This window comes from Arachis hypogaea, chromosome 7 (assembly GCF_003086295.3).
Source record: "Arachis hypogaea cultivar Tifrunner chromosome 7, arahy.Tifrunner.gnm2.J5K5, whole genome shotgun sequence".
NCBI lineage: Eukaryota > Viridiplantae > Streptophyta > Magnoliopsida > Fabales > Fabaceae > Arachis > Arachis hypogaea.
Window position 1 is genome coordinate 76,447,532 of NC_092042.1, and position 26,633 is coordinate 76,474,164.

At 32.7% G+C, this 26,633-nt stretch overlaps 1 protein-coding gene across 20 annotated transcripts; it reads right to left on the reverse strand.

Moving 5' to 3' along the window:
- LOC112703526 (alpha,alpha-trehalose-phosphate synthase [UDP-forming] 1) lies at window positions 1-25,557 on the reverse strand. Of its 20 annotated transcripts, none has more exons than XM_072199674.1 (20): window positions 25,185-25,403; window positions 15,166-15,574; window positions 13,364-13,534; window positions 10,173-10,584; window positions 9,971-10,068; window positions 9,471-9,859; window positions 8,473-8,587; window positions 8,223-8,324; window positions 6,546-6,696; window positions 6,021-6,109; window positions 4,839-4,887; window positions 4,314-4,414; window positions 3,410-3,597; window positions 2,910-3,027; window positions 2,045-2,212; window positions 1,853-1,975; window positions 1,686-1,773; window positions 1,463-1,593; window positions 1,261-1,359; window positions 1-842 (listed from the first exon to the last, which is right to left on the reverse strand). In XM_072199674.1, the coding sequence occupies exons 4-20, from the start codon at window positions 10,540-10,542 to the stop codon at window positions 441-443; spliced, it is 2,781 nt and encodes a 926-aa protein (XP_072055775.1). In that variant the 5' UTR covers window positions 10,543-10,584; window positions 13,364-13,534; window positions 15,166-15,574; window positions 25,185-25,403; the 3' UTR covers window positions 1-440. The 20 variants fall into 20 exon arrangements, with proteins under 20 accessions (XP_072055775.1, XP_072055765.1, XP_072055777.1 ...); XM_072199664.1 differs by having other exon boundaries at window positions 1-845; XM_072199676.1 differs by lacking the exon at window positions 15,166-15,574 and having other exon boundaries at window positions 25,185-25,557.
- Window positions 25,558-26,633: the final 1,076 nt, after the last annotated feature.

Here is a 26,633-nt window from a genome sequence, read left to right on the forward strand (position 1 = left end):
TTAGGTCATAAGTTGGCGACTATTGTTAATAAATCGATAATGATATATCCACTTAAAACATTCTCCAAAAGATCTTCCTAATGCTTAAGAAAGAAAAAAGAATTGAATGTTCGGAATTTAGGATATATAAGAGTGTAAACCCTTATTAAACTACTCGTTAGAGAAGGATTCTGAGAAGGCTACAAGACTACAATAGAGAAATGAGCATGACTAAATTGAAGGCAGCAGAACATATACAAGGAATTCTGAGACTATGATACCTACATTCTTTATCTATTGAATTTGAGAATGTCAATGTTCCTTTTCGTCCTCCCATAAGAAAGACTTTAATTTCCTTTTTCCTTTGCATTCCTTTCTCTCTTTGGGGCCTGGGACAAGGAAGTAGGTCCCAGGGATATGCCAAGTTCTGAGGTCATGTACAAAAACCACAGAATCTAAACTCAGGTACTCTGAAATAGAGAGTTTGAAGAAGCACCAGCTAGTTCCTTCAGAAATGCAACAACGTCATCTGAAGAGCCAAGTGTATACCGAGCATTCGTTTGCGTTCGTCCAACGGCGCAAGAGAAGTAATTCTCCTTCTTTAGGTCAAGCACATTCCAAGAGATCTTTTCAGGAGCCGGCCGGCGTGGTGCACGGCAGACATGGTTGGTTGGTTTCTTCTCAGAATTTGGAGCAGGCCGTTGTGCCTTATTTTGAGATGACTTTGTTCCATTTTTGTTAGGAGGGATCTTCAAAGATGGCTTCTCACCTGGAAACTTGATTCCATCTGTTACCTTGCTTCGTGAATGAGCCGCACCGGAAGAAGGAAGCTCGGGCTCAAAAAACGCATATATGTCTTCATCCTGCTGCAATCAGTAATGTTAAGTTCAGTTCCTACCATTGTGTTCACCACTCAGTTTAAGAGCAAGTCTATTCATCAAAATTAAAGTAAGAGAGATTGAATATATAGGATTATTGACGGATCAGACTTATTTTTCCCAGCTCCCAAACAAATGTGTAGTGACTTTTATAATGTTTGGATTTACAATAGTAAAGAATTTATCTGCGGTTTCTTTCAAATGGTCATCAGTTAATTATAAAGTACGAAAAATGGATCACAACAACAGGGTTTGAAACACATTTTAAACCAAAAATACATAATGAAAATCATCTAGAGTTTGTAAGATTTTCTTAGCATATGAGTAAACAACATTAAACATACATGCATATGCTGATAGAAGTAAACAAATAATTGGACTTAATAATGAAAATCAAACTCACCTTTGCAAGAAAATGTCCTATACAGAGGACATAATCAATCGGTGTTGTCATGGATTTGCTGTGGACTATCTCACCCAGGATGCGGTCAATAGCTGCTCCCTGATTAATCAGGTAATAGGTACAGAGCTTTGAGATTAATCATCTTGAGAATTTTAAGGTGAAAACATAACAGAGAAGTCAATTAACAGAGAGAAGAATTCACCTTTGTAACTCCAGCAGCTCGCACCTCAACGGATCTGCTACCTTGAACAACTTCAACTGACGCATTAGAAATTGGGCCTGTCCAAAGATGCTGCAGCATGTCCCTTGCTTGAACTCTTCCAAACTCAACATCTATGATAGTTGTAAGGAGTTAGCAAGTGAAAAAAAAAAAAAAGAGGCAGAACAGAACATAAAATGTCCCCTCAAACACAACGAAAAACAACCTGCATGTTTGTAATTCCATACAAGTGAAGCTTCCCTTTCTTCGATACGCGACCGCGGTGTTCTCTCCCTGAAGTACAAAAAAACATGCTGGAAACACAGGATCACCAGAATAAGTCAATATCATGAATAGGCACACTCCAAAGAATTGAAGCTTCAAAATGAGAACCTTCAAACTGTCAACCCATTCCATATTCAGCTGTTCTGGCATTGTTGTCATCCATTCTCCCTTTGAAGGGTTTAGAAACATCCCATTCTCTGCTGCCAGCCACAAGTCATACTCTTTGAAGTTCTGTAACAACAATAAGTTAAAACTTGATCGAATATTTTGCAAAGAAGGGAGTAATGTGACGAGAATTACTTCATCTAGAACTGCTCGACCACTTCCACTTAGCACAACAATTGTGGTCTTTGGGTCACTGCAAAGTTCTTTCAAGGGTTGTTTCAGTTCTGGATGAACAGTGAGCTCCATTTCTTTAAACTGGTCACCTCTTTTCTCAACAGGTTCAGTTAAAGTTCCATTAAACCCCTACAGTCGGTATGACCATGTCAAGATAACATGCTTAAATACAAAGTGAATGAAACTTTTCATGATTTATTATTAATGAAAAATTGTGTAATCTAAGCACAGCACACTTGGCCAGAGACCATTTAATCAAAATTCTAGTCTTGACTGCATGATTCATTTCCTCAACTTGCCTCTTCATTTCTTTACAACTTTTAGTCTTTGTTTGAGAGTTAAAAGTTTGGAGGGGATGGGAGGATTTTGGAGGACTTGTAGCTTTCTCTTCCCCTCCGACTCCCTCCAAAACTTTACTCACAAACAACCCCTAAAAGATTTGGATGGCTATTGTTTTGACTTATTGAGGTGCTAAAACAGCTATCCTTTATCCACCAAGCATCTTGCTGGTTTTCCTATTTGGTTTTAATTTTTAAACTGCTGAAATATTTCTGTTTTGAAATCACAATTTTTTCCCTTTCAGCCAATTATTCTCACTTCGAGTAATAACGCTTCAGATCTATTCTCCATTGCAACTTTCCTAGTTTTCAAGAGAAAAAATAAATGTATTGATAGTTTGCAATCAAGTGCTTTTCTGTCTTTGTAAAGTAGCAACAAGGAAACATTCAAACAAGAATTAAAATGGTTGGTTTTAAACCAGAAGATCTAAAAGGGTTCCTGAAAGATCAGTATTCAAATAAGTCACAAGCTTCATAAGACAACATACCAAAATGAGCAATCGGTTACTTGACTGCAGATAACGTTCGATTGCAGTCTTGGTTGGGAGTCGGGGTGGAGCTTGTTTTGTCCTTAGCTGTGCCTCAACAACAGTATCATTCAATTCACTGCAGATATTAAAAGATGAGGTGCATTATGGTACTCTTGATCTAACATAAAATCCCAAGCATAACATCTATTCTTTGCTAAATTATTTTAGTTCAGAATTTAAAAGCAGACATCTATGGTATAAAAAGTAGTGGTTGAAAAGAAAGTATAATCCAATCAGCAGAGTTTTATAACTTCCCCCGAGTAACAGAAGGTTTTGAACAAAATCAAAGATAGGATATTATTGTTGTTGTTATTATCGCACAAGAGTCTAAAATGCAGGCTAAATTTTGAACAAACATGTATAAAACAACAGGCTCCGATAAGAAACGTCACCCTCATTATAAATTGCAAACTTCCAACATATAATAAGGATAAAAAGATATTTAGAATGCAATGTACCTGACAAAAGTTTCTGCCCATTCCTGAGCAGTGTGCTGTGTTACATGCTCAAAGTTATGTTCGTGTCTGTTCTTTCTTTCCACTGGTTCCATATTTAAAGCCTTGTCAATTGCAGCGGCAACTTCTGTGATGTTCCAGGGGTTGACCAGAATTGCCCCAGCACCAAGAGACTGCGCAGCACCAGCAAACTGGAAGAATTCCAGCAGTCAGTTACTATATCAACAGTGTACATACATGTTTAAATAATCGACTACACATATACATCTAAATAAGAGAACCAAATATGCAAAAGTAAACTTTTAAATGCCAAGATGAGAAGCATCAATATCCTTCTACAAACAGAGATTAAACAAATAGTCTACAATTTTTTCAAGAAGCAAAGATGAAACTTAGTATATCGTTCATCCAATTGCAGACAATTGCAAATTGCAAGAGATTTGGCATTTGGGAACAAATGGTGTTCGGTAACATGGCCCTGCCTCTCATTAAGCAAGGCCATTTGAGAGCTTTTTCAAAAGATGCAGGGAAAAGTAACTACTGATTGAAAATTGAAAGTATTTCATAGAAGGAAATTAAATAAGAGAAAATTTTAAAGATCATTTGAAGTTGTAATGGTGACTAAAAAGTGGCCTTGGAAAGATATGAAATAGACACAGCATGTAGCTTGAAAATCTTTTTCAGGGTAATATTATCATCTCTACTCCCTAGTTAAAAGATTATCTGCAACAGCCTAAAGCCAACTGAAACCAATGTTTGATAACCCAAAATGTAAGAGTACAGAAGCCTAGATGTTTCCATTTTCTCACATTAGAATCTATTCTCCGCCAAAAAGTAATTCAACTTTAAAATATCCCGGAAAGAAGAAGTATAATAAAATATAAATACATTAAGTTTCTGTAATTACTTCGCTAAGAATGAGAACTCCTTTTTTTTTAGCTTGGCAAGCGACAAATTCATAACTGACAAGATTCATTCCATCCCTCAATGATGTGACAAGTGCAACATCTGGGAAAGAAACAGAGAGAGTATGAACATACTATTTAGCAGAAAAAATTACTGCAATAAATTGAATATCGGCAAAAAAAAAATAAAAATAAAAGGTAAATATGCAAACCACATTTTGGATTTGGAGGCAAGTGTGCCTTCTCAAACTATAACTTTATTAGAGCAGTTTCTCACCACATAAACACATATATTTAAAGAGAGAAACAGGTGTACACAATTCTCATGAAGAGCTTGAAAGGAATTGCAGATGGCAATTAAATTATATGAACTCATGTCAAAAAGGGCACTGAAATTTCCATTTATAGTGTACCTAAACACATGACCATTTCTTGAGGCTAACTATTTCCACCTAACAACTTGACATTAAATTATTCACAGGAAATCTTCAGAATAAAAAAAAATCTAAAAAATCACAAGATTGTACCTGTAACAGCATACAAAGCACATAATGCATAGAAGTCAAGAGATCGATCCTGCAGGCATAGAAAATTCATTAAATCAGCTATAGCAACGTGATTAATATTAAACAAACGATGTATGTCAATAATCAGAATACACATGTAAGAATGATTGATGTTATTTAGGTATGGTATGCGGCCATTAAAAGTTCATAGTAATTAATACAGCCCTATCCTTGGCCATTGTTAGCTTCATAAGCAAACTTCCTAAGGCACACGATAATCAGTACAAAATTTAAATTAACCAAGGCCAATTTTTTTTCAATGATGAGAAAATCATAACTTTCAGTATTGTTGCCAATAGTTAGTTGTTTACCCAATTGGACTTATCATGTTTTAATTGGTTGGTAGCTGAAAGTCTGTTATACACAGCACTTCCAGATCTCTAAAAGCAGGCCATTCCTCTAATTTGCAAGGCTATGAATAAGAACCAGAACAGTACTGTATATGAGAAAAATCTAGCATATGGAGCTACTTACAATATATATATAGACACACACACAAACACACATAATTGTTAAATAACAAAATGTGTAACAAATTTGAATGCTTTAAAGTTAAAAGGAGTTCGATATGTGTGGTTCATTCTGGGCAGTCAGTGGTAACAGCTAAAGAAAATGGAGAAAAAGGCAGTACCTATTTAGAGTGCATGATAAGTAACATTTCCAACATACTACTTAACTATTCTTACATGGAGAAAGAGTCCAGAAACAAAATAAAGAACCAGCCTAATGTTATAACATCAAGAAGAAAATCTCAAAATAATTATTGACATTTCTATCGCCTACTAATCAATCAGTCTATGTTGCACATTTTCATTGATTGACAAGTAAATTTTTATGCATAATACTGTTTCATATGAGCTGGTGCATTAAATGAACCAACAAAGGTGCCCAACCTCCCATATTTTACCCTTTAATTCGATAAACAAGTTAACATTAATTATAAATTCATCAATCCTAATAAAAGGTGTAAAATGAACACATCACATGGCAGAAACTAAGAAAATTATATGCAATCAGTACTGATGAATTACATACTCCAGTGAGATTTTAGGAAGATTCACCGAAAAGATAATCCTGTTTGATATGTGATGACTCTATCAGCATTAATATAATTTTCAACAGACGAATATTAAAGGAACACACCAGGTGATGTATAGGAACAGCAGTCAATGATCCGAATCTTCCATTGATGCGACCAACAATTTCATGAACCTGGCTTGTAAGCTTTTGATCTGGTCATACGAAAGAAATAAAAGAATGAGTGCATGTTTCACATTTCTGTTTATTTAGATAATAAGAAATACAGATTTAGGTTTTAGGAGAGCTATTACTTAATGTAAAATTGAAAGTGAGAGAGCAGTAGAAACCATGCCTAGCAATGAAAACATGAAGTAGATAAAATGGAAAGCTAATGACATGACACACTTGTTGCATGTTGCATGTATAGTTTTTTTATTTCTTTCCTTTACTTTTATTTATTTCGATCTCTAGACCCTTAAATGTTGAATATATATTTGTCAATATAATACTGTAGGCTATAGCAATAGTGCACACAAAAATTAGATCAACCTTTCAGATATAGGAAAATGATCTTCAACCTATCAAAACAACAGGCTTACTCTAACATAGACTAAAACAGTTGAAAAAAGGAATAATTATGCAGCATACACTCAGGAACATCTGTTCTTGTTGGGACAGCAATTTGAAGCAGAACAACTTTTTCTCGCCAATCAGGATTCTCTTCTAAAAATTTTTCAAATGCCAGAATTTTTTGAGGGATTCCTTTGATCATATCAAGGCGATCAACACCTAACATTACCTGTCAAGGCATAAAGTGGTAAAGTGATGATTAGATTAGATCAAAATTAAAGAAGCACGATGCTACAAGATAAAGAAGAATATCTGGCTGGCATCCCATAGCAAAACAAATGCAAACTTATAGTGAAAGCAACTCTGTAACAATAGCACTCCAGTAGTCCTTTACTAATGCCTAATTACTAGAAGAATGCACCATAAGTTGAAATTTCATAGTTAAATCACAATCATGACAGATAGTTGCCAGATTGACATCGATAGCTTCCTCTGTGACAAACTGAAAGAAGGATCTGATTAAGAAATGATAAATATATTATCAGCACACAATTCCAACCCTCTTATAGTTTATATACTTTTTTAAAAGAATTTTTTCTTTGGAAAAAGAAAGACAAGAATGAAAGTCTGTTATAGACGTGGTTATCCCCATAAATCATTATTCCTTTAGATAAATATATTATCAATAGAAGAATCCTGCCAAAGGTGCTTAGTCAAATGAGGACAACGGAGAAGACTAACAGCAGTGATAAATATGGAAAAATGGTTAGTTGTCAGATTAAAAGTGGCAGAGGAAAGCTGATATGATCATAGGAACCTAGGGGAATTCAGCCAATCATAGTAGTCTCTAGTTGTAAACTTACTACAAAAGTTTCTGCAGTACTTGGAAAAGAACAAAGGCGAGTTAGGGTTATATGCTGTAACTATGTAAGGGTGGTGTTTTCATCCATTTCAGGCAAGAATTAAGGTTCAGGCTTGCGGGTACTGAGCTCTCTATACTTGCTCAGAAACTACTGTTAGTTCCTGCATATCTTACAGATTTCAGTCATTCATTCTATTCCTTCTATTTCTATTTGTTTCTTCCATTAAAAGGCGCATAAAAGTGTAGCAGAGTTCATTAAACAAGACGTTGATCTAATTTTTTGTTTTTTCTGAAATTTTGTTCTTACATAGAGTACAATGACATTTAATCCCGCAGATAACCCCACCATGTAGCACGAGGACAAGATAAACTACTTGTCCTCAAAATCCAAGAAACTCGATTTCATAATAGGCAATTTCACATAAATAATCCAATACATTTAAAACTTAAAAGAGTCAAGGAATTCCAGAAATTAGGCTCCAAAACAAATTCAACAAAGTCTATAGTATAGTTATTAACATTTTGAAGCAACAGCAGTTGAACACCGAGGTAATTGTGCCAGATTATATTACTGCCTCTACAAGGTGTATAGTAAAAGAATTGAAGTTCAGCTAGATAATAGATTACAGGAGTAATGGTTGTGTGGTCAGCAATTTTGCGAGTCTTAATGAATTTTTCGTTTCCTCTCTGTCTATCTAATTTGTTCGAAATCACATTAATTTAAGCTGGTGGAACTAATACGACTCTAAGATCCTCAATTTATAGAATGATGTAATATGTATGAAATGTAAATCCAAACAATCTGAGTTAATAGCGCCAACAAGCATAATAAATTATATATATAGTATGATATAAACAGTAAAAGCAGCTGATTCACAAAGTAAAAGATGTACCTTTCTGTGTTTAAATCTTTCTTCTAAGTCTTTGATGTGCTTCTGGACTTCAGGAAGTTCAAGTGCTCGTTTAAATCGGTGAGAGTCTATACCAATTGGGAACTGACATCCAAGGAAAACAGAAGTAAAAAAGAGTTCAAGGTTTATAGTAATCATATTTAAGAATAGTTTCATGTGTTGAAATGTCAACAAGTAATTTTGACTGAAAATTTAAAGCATGTGAATATAGACAAATTCTGTGAGCACATACTGCAGCAACTCGAGTCAGCTTCCCTTGATACTCAACCCCTTCAGGAGTGCCCTCAAGTCCAAGGATGCGTGTACATGCACTAACGAAATGCCGTGCATAATCATAGGTGTGAAAGCTGTCAGCAAAAGTTATACTTATCCAGGTCAGAAGCAATAACAATCTCAAAAAATGAAAGGACAACATTTAGCATGAAGTAGGGGAATCACATAGCACAGAACCTAAAAGAAACTGGAAGAGAAAGAATGTCAAACTGAACAAGAGAAGAGCAGCATACCACCATTTAACCACAAGATCTGTCAATCTTTTTACACTGAAAGGTTTTGGGCCACTCTGGCCATTTATATGACCACAGCAATGAAACAATTAACACTTTGATTGCATTTTTGGTAGAATTTGTTTACATAAGCTTCTTGAATGTTACTAAAATTTTGTAGTTATAAGTACTTTTGTAGATTGAGTAAAAACAAAGAAAGCATACTACTCCTTATATTCTTTACAAATTTATTGGATAAACAAATGTGTTTTGGGGATTGCAATACGCCCTGTCTTTAGTACAGAAAACTTGATTTCTTTCAAATAAAGTATTCTGTTTTCTGAAAGCAAGATCAATGCTCGCATTAAATTGTTTACTGCCACTTGGTTTGGTCAAGTAGTGGTTTTGGCTATGGCCCAGAAGTGAATTCATAACTGGAATTCCAGACCCAGAAAACCTTAACTTTAACAAAGCCCACTAGGTGCGATCAGCTGGACAAAGTTTTATGTTGGCTGTGAAGGCCTAACACAACTTATGGAGGTCAAATATCTAAGTTTCATAGCACAATTTCCATTCCCAAGCTGTCCCATGGTGACATGAGAGAATCTTTTTAATAACTAAGCATGTTTGTATCAAACATATTCAAAAGTAAAGCAAGGAAAATTAGATGACTGGTAAAAAATAAATAAATGAACAAACAAACAAAAAAATGTGATCCCTAAATGGACTATTAAGTTGAGCTTACCCAACTAGGTCAGCTGCAAGAACTGCATGCAAGAGCTCCGATCGAGATGGCAGAGTCCTGTGAATTTCAGAAGATGGAAACGGGGTGTGTAGAAACCAGCCAACTTTCATGTTGCTATTATATTTCTTTAAGCATTGTGGAAGAAACATAAGATGGTAGTCATGGCACCAAACAACATCACCCTCTTCATAGTGCTCATTAACAACATCAGCAAACATTTGATTTGCTTTCTGATATGCTGTAAACTGAGACTGGAAACTACGCGTGGTGGCAAGACGGTCTTCTTGTGGAAGTCCAAGGTAATGAAAAAGGGGCCACAAGATGTTATTGCAATAGCCATTATAATATTGATGAACAATCTCTTCATCAAGAAACACTGGGATACATCTCTGCAACACAGGTCAGAAGCATGAGAAAGAATATATCATAAAACGTACTAAAGAAACAGGAGAATAAAATCCACAATTTCTTTTAAACATTGTGAATGAGAAGCTCATTACTTTTTCAGCCAAAGCTTTAGTAAGTGCCTTCTGTCCAATCTCATCAGGCACGTTGACTCCAGCCCAACCTATCCACCTTGCCTCAAATTCCTTCACACCTTTGTCAAAGATCATAGTCGTGTTAGATAAAACTATATTCTAAGCGGTAACAAACTTATTCAATCAAATAATATGAAAACTTAGGAGCCTCATGACCACATACCTAAGAGAGCGCTAACAAGGCCACCGGCACTTATCTCCAAAGACCATGAATCCTCACCTCTCCTAACAGCTGAGACTGGCAGCCTGTTGGCAACAACCAAAAGCCGTTGCCTGAAAGGTTTCCCATCATCCCTTTCACAAAGAGACTTTGATGCTGCTACCCCTTCTAGGGAACGTTCAACACAGTAATTATTTTCTTCTCCCAAGCGCAGGTCACGCTCAAAATATTCAGCAACGCCATTAGCATTATAAATATTATTTTTTCTTAGCTCTCTTCCTCTGACGAGTCGTTCAACTCGACCTGGAAAATTATTAGAATTACCGTTACACTTGCTCCCAGGCATGTGTTCACTACTCTGGAATCCAACCATTGGCGTTCAAAATCAATGTCACGAGCAGTTGAACTGCCTCCCCTGCATTCCGTTTGCAAACAACATTAACACACTGTCAAAAACAAATTTAGTTTCAAGCAGAACAGAGTATAACGCTGTTAAAATAAACAGAGTATTCCAATACCAAAGAGGAGGAAAATTTTCCAATCAGTGAAAATCAGAAGGGAAATTAGTACCTACAAAATTACAAAAGGCAACAGGATTTGCCAATGAGTTGGAAAAAATCAGATTCATAAAGTTATACATCGGAATGGAATTATCAGCATCCCTGGGACTGGTATTTGAATGGAATATGAGCAAAGCTGAGAACAATGGGAACAGAGATGGAAGTGGAAATCACGGGAAGTGTTTGACGAAAGAACACACATTGCGAAGAAAAGAAGAGGGTGTATTGAAATTAGTCAAGAAGTCAATAGAATAGAATAGAATAGAGAAGAGAAAAAAAAGAAAAGAAAAAAAAAATATTACGGGAACAAGTTCACAGGCCAGCTCACAAGACACCTTCAAACTCAGCAGAAGCTGAAAGTGAAAGCAAGAGACAGTTGTGGTTCAACACGTCAATCTCCTGCTGGGTCAGGGTGAGAGGAGTAAATACAAGCAAAGAGGGTACCAAGAGAGAGTGGGAAATCTACAGAATCTGAATGGCAGGGAATTATCATGGTGAGAGAAGAAAAAAAAGTGGTAGCAGTGGAATCCTCGTGTAAGCTTCATAAGGCACATATGGCCTCACTGCCATGCAGGTGACACCCAAGAGTTTGTTGAAACCAGAAAGAAAAACATTTTACTTTAAAAATAAAAACTCATAAACAAAGGGTTGAAAATATTCCAGAACCAACCCAAGCCCCAAGGTCTCCAACTCCAACACATATAGCTTTGCTCTGCCTTTTTTCTCCAAACCTGTTGTAAATAATTTATTCTATTTTTAATATTAATACTATACTATCATTCGCTTTGGTACAGATTAATATATAATATGCACCAATAAAAATATTTTTGTGAATTCACAACACAAAAGAATGATAATGTTCCATTCCATCGGAACCCTTTTCCTACCTCTTTTAACCTTTCTATTGAAATCGCAAGAAAGACAGACCTTTAATAACGGGATTTGTATGACCAAGACAATCTTTTTTAAAATAGTTAGCCATGTAATTAAATTAGAAAAAATTTAAGGTGTAGTATTTTTATTAAAATTTGGTCAGTAATTAATTAATAAAAAAATAAATAATTTTATATTATTAGATATTATTTTACATAAAAATATAATAATTACGAATTACACAATTTGCTGATATCCTAACATTCTTCGCTAAATAGATAAGGTTTCAATTTTTTCATTTCAGTATAAGACTTCAAAATTTTTATAAATATAAATGAGCTCAGTTACGATTTATTTTAAAATAAGGTGAAAACTCAAGTATAGTCGACTTCGCGTGAAATTAATGGTTGAGAGCAGTTAGATGAAAATTTAGTCAAATCAACTAAATTATCTAACGGCTCTCAACTATCAACTTCACGTGAAGTCGACTGCACCTACACCTTAAAATAAATATTAAATGTCCTCCAACAATATGTAAAAAGTTTTTGTTGATATACTATGGAGTAAACTCCATATTCTAGTTTAATTTACTCCATTCAATAGAATACTCAAATTAATTTTTTTTTTCTTGAACGTAAAAAAGAAAATATTGCCAAATAACCAGTAGTATTTGCAAACAAGCATAGGCCTAGCCGCTAGGATTATTTTCTTACATTAAAGGTGACAGTTACATAATAATTAATAATTATCTGGAAAATAGTTTTGGCCTCATGATATGAGATGTATTCTTAAAAGTTAAAACTTAGAAGAATAACTCTAAATTTCAAGCTACATTTTGATACGAATTACTTTTTTCTCCAAAGTTATGTCCATTCCATTACGTTCAGTCAATATTATTATTATTATTATTATATATAAACACTAACTACTTATGATTGTTATTCGGCTTCAAAAGCCTCTTCTCCACTACTCACTTGATTCTCATTCCGCCTGTGCGGCTGTGCTACTACTGGTTTTGCAGTGTTTATGCAGATTCCTATGGGGTTTGGGAGGTCTACGTAGCCAGCAATTTGTATAGAAAATATTCTCTTGCTTTACAACTTACGGCATCTATGGCATCTATCTTTGCACCTAAATGTGCTTTTGGAATACGTGATAGCCTCATAGTCATAGGCCATTGTTCTTCTTGCTTCAAAAATTGAACTTCAATGATCGTGGTCGGAAGCCAGTTAAAAGCTTACGATTACATTTAGGGAGATCGATTTTTTAAATTTGTTAGGAAAATAAATGGACAACTTAATTATTAGATCGGAAAAAAAAAGGAAAAAACACCGCAAAAAGTTATTTGCCAAAGTGTTCAATCAAAACTTGGATTATTTATCGATATGTTCACCCCAAAAATAATTTTTGTTACGCCACCTTGACGAGGACCCATGGATAGTGCAAAAGCATTGAAAGAAAGAAGCAGGAGTGGTGGTAGTGATGTCAACGAGAATTTGACGTGTATATCAGTTGTGAATCGTGATATCCGAAGATAGGGGTAAAAATATCTTTGGGATATAGATGGGATAAAATCTTTGTTTAAAATTTCAGAATGGAACTGGGACTATAATTGTGCAACAACTATAATGTTTGTTTTAATTTTAAAATTTTATTGTATATTTTATTTAAAAATTTGAAAATTACTAACTTTATAATATATTTATTATTATTACTAAGATAATATATAATTAAATGCATAAATATAAAATATCTTTATACCGAAAAGGATCCAACTTTAGGAGATTGTCTGATTGTGTGTAGTGGGAGTCAGCTTTTGGGGCAAAGCAAGGCGATACGCCATATCCCAAGGATGTGAGGTTCAGGTCCCCAGCTCCTTGAATCTACTATCTTCTCGTTCTTGTTGTTGCTTTTAGCTAGTATTGTTGCTTTCTGCAATATTCTATGCTTTTTTGATGTGTTGTTTGGAGGATATATTTGGATCGGTAAAAGGAGATAGAATATAAGAGAATGGAGCGGGAATAAGTTATTTTTTCTCACCACATAATCTTTAATATCAACATTTTTTTTTGTAAACATTTCGATACATGAAAATGATTTGAAATTTTAAAAATTTTCTATGTCCAAAGCTCCAAGCTGAGAATCAGATACTCGACCAGACGTTATGGACATCAAATCAAAGTTAAAAGGCAAAAAATAAAAATAAAAATAATAATAATAAATAAATATCAAATATCAACAGCATGATTTAGAGATATAATAATCAAATTTATTTTAAAAAAATTATTTATTTTTTAAATTAGTCTCCGATAAATTCTTTTCATTAAATTTATTTTTTAAATATTTTAAATTGGTCACATTAATTTTTTCATCACTTTTACTGTTGATAGCATCAGAGTTTGTTAATATGGCAAGTTAAGTAATACTACAACATATATCTAACGGTCTTAATTGGTTTAATTTTATAAAATTAAATCAAATAAATTTTAAATTGAGGTATTTCAATACATCAAAGTCTCCTTCAATTTGAAATTAATTTAATATAATTTCATAAATTTATCACGTTATCATTAATTAGAACTGTTAGATGTGTGTTGTGGTCAATGTATCCTATACTCATGGTTTAAAATTTGGTAATATTATTACTAGGGACATAATATCTAAAATTATCTTATATAACATAACATATATAATTTTATATATATAATATCCGTAATTATATATTTATTATATTTAAAATTGCACAATTATTCTAACAATAATTAATAAATACTAAATACGATAGTTTTGGACTATTTAGGCTATTTTTTATTATCTTCCGTATATTATTGTTAAAAATTGTATATAGCTATTTTTTATTGTTTTTGGCTACCTGCATCCCACACCACTATAAATAAAAAAGAATATTAGACGGACATTAAAATTTATTGTTTTTAATCATCAATTAATTATCAATGTTTAAAAATATGGGATAAAATATATTGTTAAATTACTAAATTAAAAAACTAGAGTAAAAAAATTGAATAGATGACTAAATAATAGCCAAAAAATAATAAATTTTGATAGATTCTAGTAATTTTCATAAATGAATTGAGATGTGAGGTCCTTATTCACAAGAATGTTTGAAATATCTGAAGAGAAAGTAGAGAGGAACAACACTTTTTCTAAACAATGTAATTAACAAATTAAAAAATAAACCTAATTTTAATTTTAAAAATCAAATTTTGAATTAATTAGATTTAATAATAATTTTGAATATCTTTTTTATTTTTGCTGCAATCACTCTCTCGTAATTCTGTGCCACCGCTGCTGTTGCTGTATCGCGACCCCGGTATCCCGCAGCTATTGTCTCGTTACTTGTTTCTTATCAACTAAGTCGGATGTTCATTTTACTATGTATGCGGATGGTTCTTTTCATTTTAAAGTGGACATTTATTTGGGTATATCATTGGTATTTTACTTGATTTGTTTGATTCTGCATGCACACGCTCGGCAAGATGTTTATTTTACTATGTATGTGGATGATTTTTTCACTAAGATGTGGATGTTTATTTGGATCATACCATTTAGGTGAATGAAGACGGGACGAAGTAGAGACGCGTCGCATCGTTGCGGTGCGAATGTATGACTAGCGGCCTTCTTCCTCGGCAGGAGTGCGCGTCGTAGAAAAGCAGTAGGGCAGTGCGGCTATGTGCGACACAGTGGGACAATGGACGGTCATTTCACTCTTTGGGAACAGGGGTAGAGCTAGCGACGGAACTTTGCAGGTTTCAGGGGAGATGGAGATGCGACGGCGCAGCGTGGAGGAGAGGTAGCAGTGCAACATGGAGGAAAGGCAGCAGTGCAACATGGAGGAGAGACAGCAGCGTGGAGCAGCAATGGAACAGCGTGGGCGAGGTGGCGACAGTGGCGCACCGCAGCTTCTTGACCGGTGACGGTGGACAGCATTTCTGAGGAGGTGACAGTGGGAGACTACATTGAAAATAGAGTTTAGAGTTTGGTGTGGATGAAAATAAGCAATAAAAAAGGTGAAAGATAAAAGTGAAATGAGGTTGAGATTTTTTTTTATAACTATTAGAATTGGGAGTGGTTCACATTCTTTGTCTATCTAGCGAAATTAGATATCAAAAAATTAATATTACCTTTTCTATTTGTTCTAAAACAAAAAAAAAATGAATTTCACGCTTTCGATTGGGCTATTTGTTTATTAATAATAAATAATAATTAAAAATAAGAGAAAAAATTGATACTCTAGTTTTTGCTTTAGTAAAATTATTTCTTAGTAACAAAATTGAGGATTTGATCTCACTCTTTTTAGGATATTAGGCACATTAATTCCCAATAAAATAAAAAGAGAAGATAGCGTGACAGCAGACCCTCCTCGAAGATTTGCACCCGTTTGTTTGTGAATTATATTATGCAGAATAATGTACTTTTTTTGTAAGTTGTAACTTACATTCTCTTTTAAATCATAATTTCAGAAAGAAAAACATATAACAAATAGAGTAAAAGAAGAATGGTGTAAAGATCTTTTGGTGGAGGTGGATGGTGTCCTGGCTGTTTGGATTATTTATAGAAGAATAATTGTTTTCTTTTTCTTTTTCTTTTGATATTTTTTGAAAAAGCTTAATATAGAGAGAACTTTTTAAAAAAAGTTAACTTTTTACTTTATTATTTTACATGTTTTCTTAATATTCAAGCTTTGTTTTTTAAATATAATTTGTAAATGTCTCCACACACCGAGTTGAGACAATATATTACATCACCAACTTATAAAATTCATAATATAGCATAAAAGCCAGTTAGTCAATCACTCAATCATGTGCTTATAATTACATGACTTTTGAAATATTAAGTGATTATATTAAAATATTTTTTAATTACTTGACAATATTTAATTGGATGTCTTTGAGCAACAAACAAGTTCCACATTTATGAAAGTCATATTTATTTTCCTCAAGCCACCAAACCTTTGTCGCAGCAATAGCAAAAAAACAAACAAGCGAACAAAAAGGAAAAAAAGAATAACAAGAAGAAAACTAATAAATATTTCACAGAGAAAAAAAAAAACTAATAAAGAGAATGCGCCGCTATTAATGCAACTTTGTATTTCACTTTGATACATACTAGTATTTACTAATGAAAAAGTTTAGGGTCAGTAACTTTTGTATTTTCTGATCAGTATTTAATTATCAAAATAAAAGTGAGTGATTTTTTTTATTAGATGTAATTTTGCACTATTAAAAACACTATTGATGGCCAATTGATAGTTAAATATCAAAATTATTGCTCCTAGCATTTCTCTTTACTAATAGCTATAAAATCTTTTTTTTAACAAGGCTAAAATGATAGAGAGCAAAGATTTATAAAGGCAAAGAATACGAAAACCATGATAATGAAGCATAAAGCATGTGACTAAATGAATGAAGTCCACGTAAAAGCGACAAAATTAGTACTAATTAACATAAAAAGGCTTTTGCATCCTTGTTATTTGTTTTCCACTCCTTATGAATGCGAGGGAATTTTTTCCATGGTAATGGAGAGTCTTAATTTATTTTTTGTTATATTTTAAATTTCTGAATGAGTAAAAATTAATAAATATATTTTTAAAAATATAAAAACTTAAAATTATTTTATTTATAAAATAATTGAAAAAATTAAAATTAAAATATTTTTTCTTCTACATTATTGCCGAGCCAGACAGATACGTGAGATTCAACTTTTCAAAGCAGGGACCCATGAAAGATACACAATGACCAGGGAGTTCCATCAAAACCATAAATTTGTCATACATGCAGCTAACTAGGGTCGGTGCCAGTGCCACAATGTTCACGGGCCCCATCCCCAAAGACATGTACACATAAATATATTAAGGGTTAACTTACCATGTGATCTCTAAGAACCTATGTTAAAAGTGTTTTATTTTGGACAAATATACTAAACGTGGATTACAAAATTAGTTGACATTGAAAAGATGGGATTTACCACATTTAAGCTTTTCTTCTTCCCATGTTTGGGATGGCCATTTCTCCAGCGGAGCGGATATCTGAAATTTACCCGCTAGAGAGCAGTCTGGGAAGTATTTTGTTGCGGGTGACAAGTACGGACATCAGTATAATAAACGGAACGAGGACAAAGACAGAACTACTGGTTGGGTATGTATCTATTTAATATCCGTAAATATGAAATTATAAAAATAATTTCATATATATATATTATGTCAAAATATCTTAATTTTTTTAAATTACGATCTCACCAGCCTCTCTTATTCGATTACTTCACACACACTCTCACAATCTCACTAGTCTCTCCTTCCTCCTTTTCACTACCTCACCCGGTCCTCTTTCCTAGGCCCTTATTTCGTTGTTGTGGCTGCTCACTTTTTTCTTTTTACTGCGTCACTCACTGCAACTTCGTCGTTGCCTCCACCTCTGTTCCGCGACGAGCCTTGTATCCGCAATGTCCACTTCAATTCTGCTCCAGCAACGCCTATGATCCACAATGGCAACGACACTTTTGTTCAACGATGCCTCTACCACGACAACTCTGTTTCTTAGTCGGCCATTTTGCAATACGTTGGATATGTTTGTTAACAATTTTGTTACGTTATCAACAATATTTCTGCCAACTTCTACTAACTCTTGTTTATAACTGTGTTTAATAGAAGTATCTTTATGGATGTGTCTAATAAAATTGTCTTTTTTATAGCTGTATCTGATGGAAGTGTCTTTATAAATGTATTTCCTGAATGTGTCTCTTTATACATGTATTTAAAATATAATAATTAATTATTGTTGACAATAAATTGGCAAATAGTATATTGGTACCCTATACTTTTCCTTTTGTTAATTAATGAAATTGATTTTTAATATATGTTTTAATTTTTAATTCATCGATAAAATTGCTATGAAATTAAATTTAGAGTTTAAATTTTGTTAATGTGAAATTAAATTTGGGTTTAGAGTTTGAATTTTATTACTGTGGAATTGAGATATTAGGTTATAATACTGAATTTATTATGAAATTCTAAATATTTGTTATAATACTGAATTTGTTATCATGCTGATTTTGTTATATTACTTAACTTTATTATAACATTGAGTTTGTTGTGAATTTGCTATAACATTGAGTTATTGACTTTGTATAATTTAAATTTTTTTTAAGCCATAGATATTTGTAGATATTCAAATATCCAAGGGATATGAAATTTTTAGTACCAGTCATGATACGAGATAGGGACAGAGAGTATTTTTGGAGTACATATTTCTATTTCCGTAAAAATCCGTTGCCAGCCCTAGGATAACATTAGTTTTGAAGAAAGCCCCAACTTATCATTAGAACGCCATTCCTCCACAACATTCCACTCGAGCTAAAGAAAACCTACGAGGTGTGTGTTTATGGGTGTTCATGTTTCTTTTGTTTTTGTCAATTTTGGGATGAGGGGAATTATCAATATAAAGACGGTGTTGACGGTACCAATGTAGTAATCTAGCTTACCCAGTGGAAAATATCTTCATGATAAATCCCCATGCAACAGTGGACAGTGGACAACATGTCTCACTTTCAAGTTTCAAAGGTCAACAACATACGGACATACGGCTATCTATATCCACAATTATAGAAAGCATGTGTCTAGACCTGAACTATAAATGAAATACAACGTATGACATAAACCATTCCATTTTTGGTAAAGATAGAAGTACTCGTTGCCTATGTATCGGTTTAATGTCCGTGAATATGAAATTACAAAAAAAATTTCATATATATATTATGTCAAAATATCTTAATTCTCTCAAATTACGATCTCACCAGTCTCTCTTATTGGGTCACTTCACACACTCTCTCACAATCCCATTAGTCTCCTTCCTCCTTTTCACTATCTCACCGGTTTTTATAGGCTCTTACTTCATTATTGTCGCTCACTTTTTTCTTCTTGCTGCGTCACTCACTGCAGCTTCGTCATTGCCTCCACCTCCGTTCCGCGACGAGCCTCATATCCGTAATGTCAACTTTAATTCTACTCCAGCAACGCCTATGCTCCACGATGCCAACAACACTTCTGCTCAACGATGTCTCTCTCCACGACGACTCTGCACCACCTCTACTAACCACGATAACTCTGTTTCATAGCCGGCCACTTTGCAATAAGTTAGATATTTTTGTTAATTGATAAAATTGATTTTAACATATGTTTTAATTTTTAATTCATCGATAAAATTGCTATGAAATTAGGTTTAGAGTTTAAATTTTGTTAATATGAAATTAAATTTAGGTTTAGAGTTTAAATTTTATTACTATGGGATTGAGATATTAGGTTATAATACTAAGTTTATTATGAAATTCTAAATATTTGTTATAATACTGAATTATCATGCTAACTTTGTTATATTACTGACTTTATTATAACATGGAATTTGTTGTGAATTTGCTATAATATAAAATTTTATTACCGTCATGATACGAGATAAGGACAGAGAATATTTCTAGAGTACATATTTCTGTTCCTATAAAAACCCGTTAGCAGCCCTAGGATGACATCAATTTTGAAGAAAGTTCCAACTTATCATTAGAATACCATTCCTCCACAACATTCTACTCGAACTAAAAAAAACCTACCAGGTGTATGTTTATAAGTGTTCATGTTTTTTTTTATTTTTGCATTTTTGAGGTGAAGGGGATTATTGATATTAACACAGTGTTGACAGTGTAGTAATCCAGCTTATTCAGTTGAAAATATCTAAAATTTTATTATCGTCATGATACGAGATAGGGACAGAGAATATTTCTAGAGTACATATTTCTGTTCCTATAAAAACCCGTTAGCAGCCCTAGGATGACATCAATTTTGAAGAAAATTCCAACTTATCATTAGAATACATTCCTCCACAACATTCTACTCGAACTAAAGAAAACCTACCAGGTGTATGTTTATAAGTGTTCATATTTTTTTTATTTTTGCATTTTTGAGGTGAAGGGGATTATTGATATTAACACAGTGTTGACAGTGTAATAATCTAGCTTATTCAATTGAAAATATCCTCATGATAAATCCCCATGCAACAATGGATGGCATGTCTCACTTTCAAGTTTCAAGGGGTCAACAACATACGGATATACGGCTATCTATATTCACAATTATAAAAAACATGTGTCCAGGCCTGAACTATAAATGAAATACAACGTACGGGATAAAGCATTCCATTTTTGGTAAAGACAGTATAAACCATTTAACAAGCATACTTAGCCGAAGAAAAGGAATGTCACACGATGAAAAATAAAATCCCACTACTGTCCTATTTCGATACAGGTTTTGTGGAGATTTATCCACCAAGCATGAAAAAGCGGTTTTCTTGGGAAAATTTTACAACCATGCTCCCTCAGTCCCGCTCACCAATGATAAGTAAGAATGACGTCAACATATAAATGAATAACAGAAGAAGAGTGAGCTGGCAAAATTAAGAGGGGGTGCGGCTGCTTCCTCTTGGGAAAGATATGTGATTGACTTTTAGGAGAAACATGGTGAGAATTGTTAATTAATATATTTAATCCAAGTATCTGTCGCAGCACCAGTGCAGGACAGTTTTTTGCACAATAATCAAAGTCAGAAAGTTTCGCATACGACGGCCAAAAAGAAGGGTGGAAAAAATAGAGGCCGCTCTCCTTTATTTAGTTTCCATCCGGATATACATGCATTATAATCTGGACTAAATTATGGGAAAAAAAATTTAGAAAAGGTCAGGACCATCAGGTATTATATAATATTTTTTATAAAACATTTACATTTCTCTTGTATATATACTATAAATGAATACCAATTTTGATGAGGAGTTGATAATTTGTCAAAGAAAAATTATTAGAAGTCATAACTCATCTTTTTAATTTCTTTTTAATTTTTAAATATATTTTTGAATTTTTTGTTTTTTAATAATTTGAAAAATATTTGTATTTAAATTTATTTATTTAAATATTAAAAAAAATAAAACAAAAATTATTGAATTAAGACTCGTAATCATCGTTTATTGTTAAAATATGGTTCTTTTTTATCAATATTTTAGTCCTTCACTTAACATAATTCGAAGCAGCACTTCAGAGTTTTCTTTTTCTGTTATTCATCATTTTAGGTATTCTTTAAAAATTATACAATATTTAACTTTTTGTTACAATAATTAAAAAAAATAAAATAAACACATTTAAATAAATTTAGTATATTTTAAAAATTGAATAAACATCTAAAATACAAATTAAATAAAATTAAAATTTAAAATTTAAAATTTTTGTTTCAGTTTTATTATTTTTAATTATTAACAGATTATTATTTAAATACACTTCTAAAAATATAAGTTTAGTAAAATGAAAGATTTTAATTCGCTCGTACGATTATTCATCAGCACCGCCGCGTCATCCCCAACGCCGTTCTTTCGCTTCGCCGTTTCTCTGCAACGCTGTCATCCGCCTCGCTCGTCTTTGGCGTCGCCTTCCTCCTCGTCGCTCGGTCTGCATCCTCGCTTCGTCCTATTCTTCGTCGCGTTAATCTTCGTCAGCGTCGCTAATCCTTCTTCGTCGGGGGTGGACCTCAGGTATTTTGAATGTGTTTAAGAGAAAGTGATTTATAGTTAACCGTATGTATCTGTTTAGTTATTCAATCACATTGATTTTGCATGCCATGTACAACATCCTATTTTACATTGGAGAACGGTTTAGGTAGAAGAACAACTTAAAAAATCACAATCCTCAAATTGTCAACACTGTTATATCTGCAATTACGGCCACTGCAAAAATTTAAATTTTTTATTCATGATTTTGAATGTGTTTTAGAAATATTTTGTGCATCATTTCATAATTTTAGACGTGTTACAATTGTTTTTTAATGTTTAAATTTAAATTTTAAATTTATGATTTTGGATGTATTTTAAAAATATTTTTTGTATAAGTTAATAATTTTAGATGTGTTATCATTAAAAAAAAAATTATAAACACTACAAAAAAGAAGCGGAGAATGAGATAAAAAAAATCGTGTTACAGATAAAGAAAAAACATAAAAACAAAAATCAAAAACTAACTATGAAACAAGTAGGAAATTAAAAAAATTTTAATTTTTAAAAGTTAAATTAATCTTAATTATAAATATGAATCTAAAAAATAAAAATTTATTTTTATTAAAAAATAATTAAATAATCTTAAAAACTGTACAAATAGTATTTTTCTTAATTTATTTGACAAGTGATTTTTCTCATCCCTCAAAACTCAAAACATTGACAGAGTAGTCGTTATAGAATTTTTATAATATTAAAATTAAAATAATTTTTTATTATTAAATCATAATTTTTAAATCTTAAAAAAACTATTATCAAAAAATAAAAAAATATAACTTTAATTTTAACAAATTTGAGATAGTTACCATAATGCCCGTAGTATATTCATATTAAAATCTACATTTTCATAATTACACCTTAGGAGAAATTGTCTCGCCCTCGTGAATTTAAAACAAAACGCAAAAGTTTATCTCTGCATGTAATGATTGTATTCTATCCACAAAATATCAATTATTAAATAAAAATATTATTCACATATTAAAATTAGTTATTAAAATTAACTACTAATATATTTATATATAAATATATATAATTTAATTTATTTTTAATATATATTTTATACTGATAATTTTGATATTTGATTTTGAGGTGGATTATTAAAATAAAAAATAACTCAAAATACGGAGTAAAAGAGGTCCTAAAAAGGCAGAGTTCATTTCACAATATTTAGAAAGAGCTATGACCACGGTCAAATACACTAAGCTCTGGAATTATGTTAGAATTGAATAAATTTAACTAAAATCTTAAAAATTAGCTCACTAATGAATTGAGGACCAAATTTCTATCGATAGGTCTTACATATCTAGGTCATGCAAAACTCTAACAAAACCGTTGAGACTAGAAATGAGGAGCATAATTTTCTTAATTAACTCTGGTTATCAGATAATTAGGCTAATAGTAAATTTTGTGAATGGCTAATCTCATCCTCGCCATATATACCCAGGAGGACTATGCTGAATGCTAATTCTGATTACTATACTTCATCCTATAATGACAAGGTTGAAGTTGACATACTGTACTAAAGTATTAATTATTGTGTTCTAGAAAGGCGTCCCCATTACGCATAGATGGGTAAAATAAGCATTGTCACATGGAAATTGATCCGGACATTTTGTGGAACCCTAAGAAAAGCTCACTACATCTAGCAAATCTATCGTATAGAGAGGAACAGAAGAAACTTTGAGAAAACAGTTTCAGGGTCCATTATTCCGGGTATCCACAAACTCAACCACATGGGTACCTGATTGAGTCACATGTGCTGCTTTGATCCACATAGAGAGAGATGAGAACCATCTTTAACTGAAAAGCCTATCTTTAGAAGAAGCCATGGCCCCAATTCAATTCTACCGCTTCTTTCCCTGGCCTTTACATATATTATAACAATACTAATAATAATATCATTATTTATGACGTTTTCTCTTTACGAATTTCCATTCCACTCCACACACACAAAGGACAGGGAGCGAACTATGAGCCAAAGGACTTTAGAAACCAATTTCACAGGTTGAATTAAAGTTCAAAGTTGCCAAAGGGCATCCCTACGGAACGAATGAGGGGATTTTCGTAGAGAGCTTTCAGAGAAACAAAACTAACAAACACCTAGCAGGGGGACCACTAACCCGCAAAACGGTTGCATCACTAGTAGTAAGAGAAATTCTTAAGATATTCCAACCGAGCAAGTAAAAAGGTCATGCACTCGTACACCACCTAAATATGCCATGCCATTTTCTCCTACTTTAACTACAATTTCTTTTTCTTATTTTTGTTTTTTTTTTTTTTTTATGGCCAAGAGATGATGCGAGACAGCACGAGCTCCTTTCTTCTTTTTTCTAACCCAGAAGCACTTCAGCAACTTGCATTCTGCTTATGTCCATTGACTCCATTAAAATATCTTGAAAAATCTCTGACAAACAATTCGGTGCGTTTTGACCATAACTTCTTCCTGAATTCCAAATTTCCACAGTAGAAAGGCTGCTAAAATTACGCGCCAATAGTGTTTCTAATCGGATGAATTTTTTCTTCGGACATGGACATAGTACTTAAATATAACTACTACAGTACTAATGATAAATCTTTAAAATATCAAAAAAAAAGGAGAAAAAAAAATCAAATCAAATAACTAAAAATTCGACACGCATGGGAAAACGAGAGCCATTCGAGCCGAACTGAAAAGAGCAACTTAACGAGATCGTTTAATAGAGATTTCTTCTCAGCAACTAAACAGAGAACTTATTATCGTTCTTATTGATTCAACACGTATCACACCAAATCAAATTAAATAAAAGAAAAGCAATAAAAAACAAGACAATCACCGAAATTCAAATGCGCAAAAACAGGCGAGCAAAATCAATCAATAGCGGTTCATCCTCAGATCTAAACACTCCGATTCAAGCAACTAGTCGCTACTAATTAATAACATCACATACCAACACAGAAAAATTACAGCTACGCTATTTGAGTGAGAAACCAAGTTGAGTGTGAAAGCTAACCTGAAGGGCGTGAAGTTTCGTGAAGTGTGAAGGGCGTGAAGTTTCGTGAAGTGCGAGTGGTGTTGTTCTCTCTGGTTCAAATTTGAGCGCATGAGAGAGAGAGAGAGAGAGAGAGAGAGTTTGTTGTGTTGGTTCTGAAGAATGAGAGTGAGAGAGAAACCGAATGGGTTTAAATAGCAGGAGAAAGAAAGAGGGCGCATAATATTTTTGGCGGGGCACAGAGGGCCTGGCTGGCTGAGAGAGAGATTAGGGGGGAGGGGGGGGGGGTCGCGGACAGAGTTGAGTTGCTTTGCTCCTCCCAATCACTTTGGAGGGAATTTGTTCCAATTTTTTTATTGCCACTTCTTTTTAATTAATTAATTTTGAATTTTCCTTTTAAATATTTTTAAGTACTTAGAATTTTAAACATTTGCCGATTAAGAATATGGCTAAGTTCTGGAACTTTGTCAGTACACTCTTGATTTATGTGGTTACAACTTACAACTTACAACATTTAGATCTATAAGAAAATTTATATGTATATTTTTTAGTAAAATTTCATCTGACACTTCACATAAAGACAACTCACCCAATTACAGTTTAACTTTTAGTTATCATATTTTTAGACAAGCAGTAGGCCTTTTTGCTAATTTTATTGTGGTATCTTAACCATAAAATTCTAGGTGGCATGTTAGATACTAATATGTTGCTCAACTATTGATTGTGAGACAAATAGCTCTTTCACTAAAATAATGTTAGTTTTTTTTTATTTTGAGAAAAAGATAAAGAAGTGTTTGATTTTTTAGTTTGTAGACATTTAAATTTTTAAAAATTTAAAAATATATTTAAATTTTTTATTTTTTTAAAATTTAGATATATTGATTTCTATTGTTCATTTGAGTTTGTTAGACCAATAAAAAAATCAAATGTGATTTTCATTATACTAACTTCAGTAACTTAGTCGATACAAATATCCAATATTTATATTTTAAAGAAATTAAAAACTTAAATATATTTTTAAATCTTTAAAAACTTAAATATGCATAAATTAAAAAGTCAGAAATTAATTTATTTTTTTTAATAATTTTTCTCTTTTTTTTTTTCTTTCTTATTCTTATCTACTTCTTTTTTATTGGCAGATATAGAAAAAATTAAACATAAATAATCTTCTCATGTTTGGATATCTCCATCTTAAATAGAACAGAAGAAACCGACAACCCTACTAGGTAAGATTTTGCTAACGTACTAGGTAAGATTATTCTAAATTATTCTAAATTTCTATTAAGATTTTGCTATTAAGAGATCATAGAAAAATTAACAGAAAGGTCTGTTTATCTGATGAAAATAATAATTAAGAAGTCAAATTATCATTTTCTAATCGACAAAAAATTAGTTGTTCTTTCATAAAATAAATCAAAGTTGGGATGATATTTTACTCTGTTTCTTCACATATTTTTTACTTTAAGTAAA

Excerpts from the sequence above, each read along its gene's own strand:
- LOC112703526 (XM_072199666.1), bottom strand. The coding sequence starts at position 10,542 with ATGGTTGGATTCCAGAGTAGTGAACACATGCCTGGGAGCAAGTGTAAC. Across the intron at positions 3,598-4,313 it reads GAGTTCTCATTCTTAGCGAA|TTTGCTGGTGCTGCGCAGTC; the intron begins GTAATTACAGAA and ends GAATTCTTCCAG. Across the intron at positions 1,774-1,852 it reads AATGGGTTGACAGTTTGAAG|CATGTTTTTTTGTACTTCAG; the intron begins GTTCTCATTTTG and ends CTGTGTTTCCAG.